The following is a 12,478-nucleotide window of genomic DNA, read 5'->3' as shown; positions in this document are numbered from 1 at the left end:
GGAAATCACCTGAAGCATACTGGAACAAATCCATAGGGCCACGTTTACCCAGCATACACCACAAAGGGAGTACTTTTGGCATATAAAAAGCTGGTGTGCATCAGTAGATTTTTTTGTTGTTGTACAGAATGGCGTAGTAGACTAACATATTCCATATAGAGGAATACAGTAAAAAAAGATATATACTGTAGGGTATACCTTTTCATTTTTGTTTGTTTTTCGAATGGGAGCCTATTGACAAGGGATGTCTGCTACTACTCCTGCATGCCTATAGTGGCATATGTTGCCGACTTCCATCTGAGGTATGTGTCGGGAAACAAATGTTTTTCTTCTGCCCGAAATTGTATCTACAAGAAAATGTGATGAGTGAATTCAAGATCTGTGGATCCACCAGCAGCGGTGTACGGGTTCAAGGGAACATGTGTTCATATATTAGAAAGAAATCAGAGACCATGGGGGGTATACGGGGAGCAAGAGACTTGAAGTAAGCAAACAAAGATGTGAACCATGTAAGCTATCCATTTATAGCTGCATATATGAATTTCTCTATGTCCCATGTACCATGGACGAGAGCCAAAATAATCATGGGTGCACCTCAGAGAAATCCAGTCTGGAAAGGTTGGACACAAAGCTGCAGTTATTGCTGTGAGCCAGGCTTGTATTTGGATACTCTGTAGATACATAAAGGCAGTGCTGAGCTTGCTGGTAAATGGATATCCTGTTCTAAGGCTGAAGAGGACGGTGCTTGGGATTTGCTCCTGGCACTCCGACACAAATATTGTTTGGAAAAAGGAAAGCAATAATACAGATTTTAATGCAACTTGGGAGGCAAAATACTTTCGGGTCAGGTTTGAGACAAGCTTTCAAGTGCAGAAGTAAGAGGATTGAAGCAATGTTGGACAACTTCTTAAGTAAAGTACTGTATTCTCACAGCCTTCTACTATATCCACTTCAGGTTCAAGATGTTCGTTTTATTGCATGCAATGCAATCAACCTGGCAGTGGCATAAATAGTAAAAGTCCTTCAGTACAATACAGACATGTTCTGCTTCTAGCTAGCCATCTTTAAGAAGGAGATGTTCTTCCAGTGCAATAGGAAAGAGATAATACTGCATTACGTATAAGACCACCTCCATTAAATTTCACAGTTGACACTATGGATTAGAGAAGGAAGTATTTCCATGTTGGCCACAAAAAACATATCCGCCTGACATGTCTGAAGTATGATCTATCTCTTCAGAGATTGAGTTTCAACAGTTCCAGCAGTTGTGCTCTTGACACCAATCTAGTTGACAGTTGTGATTGAGAATGGTTGTCTCTGGCTTGGAACATGGAAATTGAACCTATGAATGTCCAGGTAAATGGCTGGTGCTTACAGAGCTAATTTGTGTCCCATTAGGTACTTCAGTGCTGAGGGGTCCCATTCTGCGTGCCACGTAGTAGCAAAGATTTTTCCAAGTCAAGTGCCCTCTGGACTGCTCAGTAAAATATGACTGGTTTAAAAGATGACTCTGTCAGAGTAACATATTAAAAGTAATTGAACTTACAGAATGACCCATGCAACCGCTAATACAATTCTTCAGTATATGGAGATTTCAGGCGGGGGGGAAGGAGGCCATTCTACCTATTAACAATAACCGAACTAGGTAAACCATTATTAAGAGTGTCCGCAGACGATTAGTCATATAGCCATTATGGCAACGTATAGATTCAAATAACCAGTCTATAAACTTAGTTGTAAATGTCTGATATTCTCTGACACATTATAGTTGTGGTTGCAGATGAAGGATTACAAGAGCCATTCTTACCCAAGCAAAATTGGATAGCTGTTACCATACAGTGCGGCATGGGGTCCCGCGGTCGGCGCGCGTCGCTCCGGCGTCGGCTCCAGCAGCCTGGAGCCCTGTGTCGAGGTCATCCCAGCAGCTTGGGTTGGCCAGTGGGCGGCGGCGTGGGCGTGCCCGCCCGTAGGGGGCCGCCCGCACTCCTCTGTGCCTCTTATACAGCAGTCGGTGGAGTTGCCTCCTCCCACTCTCCGCCCCTGGGCGGAACCTTGTGGTTAAAAGACTGGCAGTGAAGTGAGCTCATGGCCAGTTATTGGTTCTGCATGCACCTAGCCAGTCTGTCTGTGGTTCTCCTCAGCCAGTCCCTAGTTGTCGGTCAGCTCCCTCTGGTCCCCTGTTACTCAGTCTGTTTTTGTTGGTTCTGTTTGCCTCTAATCTAGTCTGGCCCAGTCAGCACTAGTTGCTATCCAGCACCCTGCCAGTTTGCCTGTGAGTTCCATCTCCAGCCTTGTCAGTTTTGTTGGTCTGATTCATCTGCCTCTCTGTCGGCACTCTGTTCCCCCCATTAGGTAGTTTCCTGCTTGTCAGCCGCCAGGTCCCTAGCCAGGGCAGGGACCGCCGTCCAGTTGTCCGCCTGGGGTTAGCCAGGGCCGAGGCAAGTAGGCAGGGACAGCGGGGGTGCGGGAGATCAGGGCACCCCAACTGGCGCTCGAGGGGCAGAGTGCCGTAACATAATAACTGGCCCTTAAAATACTGTTTTTCTTTTCATGGCGGCGATCAGCGCCCTTGCAAACCAGCTGCAAGACCTGGTGCCGGTGATCCGGGATTTGTCAGCTCGCATGGTGGCCCAGGAGCAGTGGGCGTTGTCGCAGGAGCAGAACGCCTCTACCTGTCCCGAACCCAAGTGCCCTCTTCCCGAGGTGTTCTCTGGGGAGAGGAACAAGTTTTTCGTTTTCCAACAGGCGTGTCGCCTGTTTTTTCGGATGCGTCCCCGTTCTTCCGGCTCGGAGGTCCAGAGGGTCGGGCTTATAATGTCCCTGCTGCGGGGCTCTGCCCAGACTTGGGCCTTTTCCATTCCCGAGGGTTCCCCCTCCCTGCAGTCGGTGGACTCCTTTTTTCAGGAACTCGGGGGTATCTTTGATGAACCAGACCGTGTGGGGTTGGCGGTTGCGCGGTTGCTGGCGCTGCATCAGGGGTCGCTTGGTGTGGAGGATTATTGCTCCAATTTCAGACGCTATGCGGGTGATACTGCATGGAACGATAGTGCCCTGAAAGACGTTTTTATGGAAGGTCTCTCAGACGCGGTCAAAGAACTGTTGATCTCCCATCCCGTTCCCGGGTCCTTAAAGGAGGCTATGGAGCTAGCGGTGAAGGCAGATAGGAGGCTCAGGGCTGGGAAGCAAGATAGACAGGTCCGTAGAGTCAGGGAGGTCATTTGTCCTGTTCCCTCCCCGTCCGTACCAGTCTCTGTTCCCGAACCTATGGAACTGGACCCGCTGGACCCCAAGGAGCGACGCCGGATTCGGTTATTACATAATCTCTGTCTCTACTGCGGGAAAGCTGGACATCGGGTGATAACTTGCCCCTGGAGGCCTCAGCGTCCACAGTCTGAATCGGCAGAAAGACTTCCAGTCCTAGGCGACTGCAGGGAGAGTCGCCTAGGACCTCAGGTACGTCCTAGACTTCTGATACCCTGCCAGGTTAGATTCCGGAACTTCTCCCGCCTAGGGCAGGCGTTTATTGATTCCGGAGCAGCTGCTAACCTGATAAGCATGCGTCTCGTTGAGCCCCTGAGGGCTGAATTTGTGGCGCTGAAGACGCCAATTCGTTTTGCTAGCATTGATGCTACTCCTCTTGCTTCGGGCTTGGTACGATGGAGGACCCCAGTGTTACAACTCATGGTGGGGGGTCGCCATTCGGAAGGTCTATCATTCCTGGTGATGGAGAAAATGTCGGTAGACATGGTACTAGGGATGCCGTGGCTGGCGTTGCACAACCCCCAATTCGATTGGGCCACTGGGGAGCTAACCCAGTGGGGGCCGTCTTGCCATAGCCATCGTGCTCCCCCTCCCCCCTGCTCAGTCGAACAGAAGGGGTACCGGTCCTCTGGAAATCGCAAAAGGAGGGGTCGCACGGGGTGCCATAAGTCTTTGTCGAAACCTGTTGTCTCTTCAGCCTGGAGCCCTGTGTCGAGGTCATCCCAGCAGCTTGGGTTGGCCAGTGGGCGGCGGCGTGGGCGTGCCCGCCCGTAGGGGGCCGCCCGCACTCCTCTGTGCCTCTTATACAGCAGTCGGTGGAGTTGCCTCCTCCCACTCTCCGCCCCTGGGCGGAACCTTGTGGTTAAAAGACTGGCAGTGAAGTGAGCTCATGGCCAGTTATTGGTTCTGCATGCACCTAGCCAGTCTGTCTGCGGTTCTCCTCAGTCAGTCCCTAGTTGTCGGTCAGCTCCCTCTGGTCCCCTGTTACTCAGTCTGTTTTTGTTGGTTCTGTTTGCCTCTAATCTAGTCTGGCCCAGTCAGCACTAGTTGCTATCCAGCACCCTGCCAGTTTGCCTGTGAGTTCCATCTCCAGCCTTGTCAGTTTTGTTGGTCTGATTCATCTGCCTCTCTGTCGGCACTCTGTTCCCCCCATTAGGTAGTTTCCTGCTTGTCAGCCGCCAGGTCCCTAGCCAGGGCAGGGACCGCCGTCCAGTTGTCCGCCTGGGGTTAGCCAGGGCCGAGGCAAGTAGGCAGGGACAGCGGGGGTGCGGGAGATCAGGGCACCCCAACTGGCGCTCGAGGGGCAGAGTGCCGTAACAATAGCAGTGCCCACAGTGTGGAATATCGCAGGACGGACGGTTTCCATTGACTGCAAAGAAAGCTTTCCGTGTGATTTTCCGCATAAATTAGAGCATGCTACGATTCTCTCCCGCGAGCGGAAAATTACAGTTGATTTCCTCTCATGGGCAAGGGTGAATCGTTTAACATGGCATGTCTATGGATGGTCATTCCTGCAGAATTCGCAAAGGGTGTCTGGCCGTGAATTCCGCAGATAATCCATCCGTGGGCATTAGCCCTAAATTGCCTAGCAGTTGTCCGAATGAGCTGAAGTTTTGCACAGCCCATTTTTTTGGTGATTGGAACAGGATTAGGGGTTGGGAGCAGCAAAAGTTTAACTTTCGAAATATTACCTATAGCTAAGGGCCACCCTAATGTGCAGTGGGTTTTTAATATATGGCTATAGACTGGAAATGAGAAACAAATTTTCCCAGTTTGGGATTCACATTAAATTTAGCATGCTTGAATTGCTTACTGAACCCAGAATAATTTGTGATTCATTCGACATTGGCCAATAAAGTAATCTCAGGTCTGTACTCTCGCTATACAAGTCAACAAAAGTTATGGATCAGTATTCTTCCCGTATAATGCAATAAAGGCTAAAATTAAAAAATATATTGAACTGAATATGGTTTAGTATCATCCTCATAGGTGCCATAAAGATCCATCTGGATTTTTGTTCTATTTATTGTATACATATGGATCCATATTATCCTCATAGAAGTCTTTAAAGTTACGCTTCTGAGTGGCAAAAAGCCTGAAGCAGCTATGGTTAACTTTTCCTTTTGGAGAAGACTCTAGTTTATATTCCCAGCCTATTAAAAGGTCTGACATTGACTTGCAGGTATGTTGCCTTTATTGCTGTTGAGTTGCCGAGCCATTAATCAATTGCATATGCAAATTTCCCAGAGGAGCATGCATGGCCTTATAAACCTTCTCACACCATATAGCTGTTCTCCATGAGGAGAAAGTATAGTCTTTGCTACTCACATTATAAGTCTTTAATCTAGCCAAGCCAGCAGCCTACTGAAAGCTGTTGAGGGGTAAAAACCCTGAAACAGCTGTCTGTATGTGGTATTTTTTTCCTTCTGGAGAAGACTCTGCTTTCGGCCTCCTGCCCACGGCCGGGTCAGATTACACCTGCGAAATCTCGCAGCGGAATTAGACCTGGTGCTCCCCCAGAGATCCTGTACTCACCTGTCCGGATCCGCCTTGAGTGTCTCGGCAGGCGAGCTGGTGCACATACTCAGTGCAGCGCATGCCTCGCTGACACAGGGCTGTGACGCGATTTCCCGCGATACTTCTGCAGTGCTCGCTGTCAAAGTATCGTGGGATGGACGGCTTTCATTGACTGCAATGGAAGCCGTCCGTGCGATTTTTTTTGCACAGATTAGAACAGGCTGCGATTCTCCTCTGTGAGCGGAAAAACCAGCTGATTTCCACTCATGGGCAGGGGAGAATTTTTTATCATAACATGTCTATGATCAGACATTGCTGCGGAAGTTTCTGGCAGGTGTCTGGCTGTGAATTCTGCAGCAATAATCCACCCATCGGCATTCGGCCGTAGGCTTATAACTAGAGATGAGTGAGCATACTCGCTAAGGACAATTGCTTGATCGAGCATTGTCCTTAGCGAGTATCTCCCCGCTCGGGAGAAAAGGTTCGGCTGCCGGCGCGGGTGACAGGGGAGTTGCGGCAGTGAGCAGGGGGGAGCGGGGGGGAGAGAGGGAGAGAGAGATCTCCCCCTCCGTTCCTCCCCGCTCTCCCCCGCAGCTCCCCGCCCGCTGCCGGCAGCAGAATCTTTGCTCCCGAGCGGGCAGGTACTCGCTAAGGGCAATGCTCGATCAAGCAATTGCTCTTAGCGAGTATACTCGCTCATCTCTACTTAAAACTTTCTTGAGTGCAAGAATATTAAATGTTATAGCCACTGATTACGTCAGAAAGTTGTTGATCTGCGGATTATTCCGATAGCTAGATTTGGATTTGGGAAGGACTTTTTTCCCCAAAAATGAGGAAAATTGGCTTCTACCTCATTAGGGTTTTTTGCTTATCTCTGGATTAACACTGCAGGATGGGCATATATCTTTTTTCAGCCTCACACATTATGTTACTATGTTATTAGTGGGGTCCACTAGGACATATAGCCAACATAGAGGGAAGTCTGACACTTTGATTCTGGAAACAGAAATCTTGCTATCATAAAGTAACCCAAAAAACTGTAAATCTGAGATATTAAAAATATGCTCCTTACCAGTCTATCTGGATATACTCCAGCACGGAGCAGAGATGCTTTCCAGCTATCCACGTCTTCCTGGGAGTCACAGGCAAGTTCTAGACATCTGTAATCTTTGTAAACATTCCTACAAGTCAAAATTCAGAGAATTTGTGAAAAATTAAACAGGAGCAAATCGAGTTTTTTTCACCTAAAATCCTGGCGTTTATACACTGCTTGTTTTAAAATAGAGAAAACCACAAAGAAAACCAACACAACTGGAGGGTTTAATCTGAGTGCATGTCTGGAATGGCTGAGAAGTAAATTGAACATGAAAGAATCTTTATTGGCTCCTTCTAGTAACACATTTCATATTAAAATGAAACTTCCACTGACAGTAAGAAGATTTAACTATCTATAATAAGAGAAAATGAGAATAATCTCTCCTGACAGCAAAATCTACACCTCAACAAGTACTCTAAGTTAGAATTTTTCAATGTTCCTAAACCAAGCACCCCTTAATCAAATAAATTACTTTAAAATGACTCCAACTTATCAAACACTGTGCTGCACATATTAAAAGCTTCAGAATGAATGAGGGCAACGTGTGTATGCCTTAGACACATGCCGTATGCCAAATCTCACCCCCTCCCCTGAGAAAAGTGTATCACAGGTTGCGATCCTAGGCTCTAAGAGTATTAGATGACCAGATATTTCAGTGCTTCCACAGAAACAAACAGTATCATTATTTAGAAATAACAGTGCCCTGTAAAATATGATCTTCCACTCCAGAATGAGACTAACCAGCATATCACTGCCATGCCACTGAACTATTACAGAGGGCTGTATTACATTGCTGAGGGATTGTGGAGGAAATCTGGTCAGAGAACAGAGAAAGCTACTATTGCAGAGGGCTGTAATTCTCTATGGGCAAATTCTCTGCTCTAATCAGCAGTGAGAGAAAATGTTCCAGCAGCTACTCAGAGAGAGGATGAGAGATAGAGGAGAGATAGCTGTGTAGTATTGAATGGGTGTAGTTATGCTACACAGCCTCTGAAAAAGGATAGTGAAGGGAAAGCTGGGCTTGTGAGAAAGACTATCTCCAAAATGCTAAGAATGCTCCCAGCCTGAACCTTGAATGTAGGAGAGATTGTGAACCACGTATAGGACTTTCTAAATGAATAAAAAGGAAAACTCAATGCACTAAAAAGACAAGTGTATCATTTTTTTTGTCAGGGACTTAGCAAGATATGTGTTTGTTGATTTTTTTTATGCACAAAGGTTTCCATAGCCTTTAAAAAGTCAATCCCTAATTTTGATTTTTGCAGGACATGTTCTTCTTATCAGCTTACCTCTTTAATAATAATAAAAAAAATTATCATTATTTATATAGTGCCAACATATTCTGCAGCACCTACAAAGCAGGGGGAAACCAACAAAACCACAGATACATCTAGTAATCAATTGACAGAAACAGTAGGAGCGAGGGGCCTTCTCCAACGAGCTTACATACTACAAATAATGGGGTGATACAGAAGGTAAAGAGGCTGGAGCTGTGCAAGGCATGGTGAGGTGTAGAGTGTGGGTCGCTATACACATAGACAATGGTCAAATTGTGCTGAATAGTGACTGAATTGGTATGACTACAGGTGGTGGTTGATCGCAGCTAGCACAGATTGCAATCGGTAGGACAGGTAGCATGTTATCAGGCAGACTAGAGAGGGGTTTGGTTAATGAGATATGGTATGTGTTACCATCGTGTGGGCAACCTAAGCATGGGAGCCCACACGATCGCACCCAAAATGGGACAGAGAATGGATGGACGTACACAGGTATCACCAGGGTCACACGGGATTCACACAGGTTTCAAGCAAACTGTCCCTGTGCTACGCGGGAGGATGGCATGGCCCTACCTAAGCGGGGAACATTGCCCCAATAAGGGCAGCCCAGCGGTCTTCGGATCTGGGCCCTAGCTGATCCTAGGAACCACGCCACAGAACAGGAGACATACGCATGCTACATGACAGAGACAGAATCACAGGATACACAGCATACAGCAGCCACAATGCAACCACTAGAACAGATGATAAGCTGAATATAAATACCAGGTATTGGTTGACATTTTGTACAAAACATGGAAGCTAGCGGGCCACTTCACGGCTCCTGGTTATACCGCTAGTCCCTACACTAACCAGGAGTCCAGCAGAATCGGACAGAGTTCACACAGAAAGCTGCAACAGGACAGGACACAGATAGCAGGTCACGCAACAAACTGACACGAAACTGACAGAATTTAAACGTACAAACGGACATGAACCAGCAAGACAGATCACTCAGCAAAGCTTGCAACAGGACAGAACAGAGCACTGGACACACCGCCAGCTGCATCAGGAACACGACAGAGTACAGGGCACACAGCCAGACAGACTCCACTCAGAGATCACATGCACACAGATGAAACTCACAGCAAGTCTATGTGTCCTCATACCAGGGGGAATAGACAGTGAGCTACACAAGCTCACATAGGGAACTGTGTCAAGTTACACCAACTGACACACAGAACAGACATTAGACCTTTGGAGGCTGCACCTGTACAGGGGGAAGCAAAAGGGGGCTGCATGTACTGCAGACTAGGACTACAGGTGTCCAAACAATCTTGGGGAAGCAGAGAGACAATAGACCTACTTGCAAACACAGATCAGAGTGGAAACAAGCTGAACATGACTGATAACAAGTTACAGGACACAGAAGTAACATGAGTGCTCACCCTAGGGTCCAGCCAGAGACTGGCCAGGAGCTGGGTTTACATGTGAGCACAGATCCAGAAGATTGGCTAGCAGGAGGTACCACACCCAGCCAGCTCAATTAACCCTTAACCACCTGACTGTGCTGCTAGGAGTACATAGTACCACAGATCCCAGCAGCACACGTAACAGTATGCCTCCCTGAAGAGGTGAGTTTTTAGAGCATGCTTGAAGTTCTGTGTGTCAGGGATTGCCCGGATAGTTTTAGGTAGTGTGTTCCAGAGGACTGCTGCGGCTCCTGGAAATGGGAATTAGAGGTTCGAATTAAAGGGCCGCTTTGTCTGATTTGGTTAGTGGAGCGGAGGGTGCGGACTGGGTGATGAATTGAGATAAGGGAAGCAATGTAGGACGGGGAGGTGCTAGTGAGAGCTTTGTGGATGAGGGTGGCGAGTTTAAATTGAATTATATATTTGACGGGTAGCCAGTGCAGTGACTGACACAGGGCAGAGGCATCCGTATAGCTGCTAGACAGGAAGATGAGCCTGGCTGCATTATTTAGGATGGATTGGACAGGGGAGAGTCTAGTGCGGGGGAGGCAATGAGCAGCAAGTTGCAATAATCGAGCTGAGAGTGGATGAGGGCAACAGTGAGCATTTTTAGCGTGTCTACAGTGAGAAAAGAGTGGATTCTTGCAATGTTCTTGAGGTGCAGCTGAGATGTTTGGGCAAGAGATTGGATGTTGGGGGCAAAGGAGAGATCAGAGCCGACTATAACCCCAAGGCAGCGGGTGTGCAATCTGGGAGTTATGGTGGTGCCACACATTGAGATAGAGATGTCAGGATGAGGTCGGTTAGTAGAGGGCGGAAACACCAGGTCGTCATTTTTCGAGAAATTAAATTTTAGGAAGAGAAAAGACACAGTGTTAGAGACAGCGGACAGACAGTCGGTGGCAATCTAAAGGAATGGTGATGTGATGTCACGGGAAGAGGTGTATAAATGGGTGTCGTCAGCATAGAGATGGTAGTGAAAGCCAAATCTCCTGTTGGCTTGTCCAATAGCGGCTATGTAGATGGAGAAGAGAAGGGGGCTGAAGGGCAAGCCCTGGGGGACCCCAACAGCAAGGGGAAGAGGAGGTGGAGCCTGCAAAGGATACACTGAATGAGCGGTCAGATAGGAAGGAGGAGAACAAGGAGAGAGCAGTGTCCTTTAGGCCGATGGATCGAAGCGTGCTGAAGAGGAGTTTGTGGTCAACAGTGTCAAACACTGTAGAGAGGTCGAGGAAGATCAGTGGGGAGTAGTCACCTCTTAACTTGGCCACCAGGTGGTCTTTTGACACTTTAGAGTATTTTTTTTACGAAAATTTTGGTGACTTTGTCATAGATCTGAATGAGGTTTTAAAAAATTCATATACATTCTGTGGAAATAACTCCATTCAGATGTTTTGACGTGGACCTCTAAGTGCTGCTAACCTTTTCATTCAGATGTTTGGAAGAAATTTGCCACATGTGAACATACCTTTATTGAATTAAAAATTAAAAGCAGAGTTGTATGAAGCCTTCGAAAGAAAGAATGGCAATCATACTGAAAACTGCTTATCTAGCAGACAATGTGCTGGACCAGAAATCTAAACCTGGGTAACTGGCTTTTGACTTGTCCCATAGGAATTTAGTCATTGGCACACTGTTGTAAAATTAGCTTAAATGTATATGTGCGTAATCTATAAAATATGAAATGGTATCTACTGATTATCCTAAACCTGCCCTGTAGACAGAGCAATAAATTACAAGTATAAAAACAACGAATCTGTTGGAAAAAATTAAATAATTCAGAACTAAAATTGCATTTTACATTTTGAAGCTAGTTTTGATAAAGGAACATCTCACATCATAGATGTTGACCTTATTATTGTCATTTAGAGAGGAAAGAAAGAGGTGGAAGTTGTAATTATATGCAGCAATCAAGGGTCAACATAATAGTTCTTCAAGTCCATTCTCCAATCCAATGATTTCACAAAGAACGCAAGGTCAGCCTGGTGATTATAGGAATCAAGGGTTTTGCCTCCAGCTAAAGCAAGAATGCTGGGGTAACTACGTCACTGTGACAACCCTTATGATTATCTTGATGATGATGTTGATGCAGTATAACATGAAGGCCACACAAGGTTACATCTGGTTATTTTGTATTTTTAATTAGCATATTCACTTGATTTAAGGGGCAAAAGCAAATCCTAACAAAAGCTGATCTACTTTCCACACTATAGATCCCTTCGATAAGTTTACAATGACTTCACCTAATTAGAATCCCACATTCAATATTTTTAGCACATGACAACATTACCCTTTACTCTCAACATTTCATTTGTTCCCCTGTCTTGCACTTGGACAGCATTAGAAGACAATATTAAGTTGTGCAGATGGCACTCATGTCATCTACCTTGTTTACTCTATTAAGGGCTCTGTCACACTAGCGTAGGCGTTTTTACAATTTCTCGCCGGCGCCGTAAAAATTGCACGAAGGGACCTTTTTCGACCAGGGTAATAAGCTTTTTCTCATCCATTCACACGACCGTGAGCGTGGTTTTTAGTGAAAAAATACGTCGCACCCCGGAAAACTCTTGCTTGGCTTAAATCCTCTAAATTGACTTCTAATGCCTGCAATGCCCCTGCAAAAATGCCTCCCCCTCGCTTTTTTCCCCTGCTCTCATAGGAGTCTATGGGACCCGTCAGCAAATATTTGCCAAAAGATAGTTCCAGAACTATCTTTTCGGCCAATACATATATGCGTTGGTGCCTATTTTGATTGAGCATGTTCAATTTTGAAGTTTTTTTTGCTCTGTATATTTGCCTGTGTGAACGGATACATTGGAAACCAATGCTTCACATCAGTAGTGTATACACAGCCAGGCATGAAAACACGGCGTATA

General features: G+C 46.5%; 1 protein-coding gene across 1 annotated transcript in view; it reads right to left on the bottom strand.

Annotated features, from left to right (window-relative positions):
* DNM3 (dynamin 3) overlaps window positions 1-12,478 on the bottom strand; it is a 310,170-nt gene that overhangs the window by 122,791 nt on the left and 174,901 nt on the right. The window contains exon 11 of the mRNA XM_066594996.1: window positions 6,851-6,959. Within this exon, the coding sequence (XP_066451093.1) occupies window positions 6,851-6,959 (109 nt within the window). The remainder of the gene's footprint in view (window positions 1-6,850; window positions 6,960-12,478) is intronic.

This window comes from Eleutherodactylus coqui, chromosome 3 (assembly GCF_035609145.1).
Source record: "Eleutherodactylus coqui strain aEleCoq1 chromosome 3, aEleCoq1.hap1, whole genome shotgun sequence".
NCBI lineage: Eukaryota > Metazoa > Chordata > Amphibia > Anura > Eleutherodactylidae > Eleutherodactylus > Eleutherodactylus coqui.
This window is presented reverse-complemented; position numbering and strand designations above follow the sequence as displayed.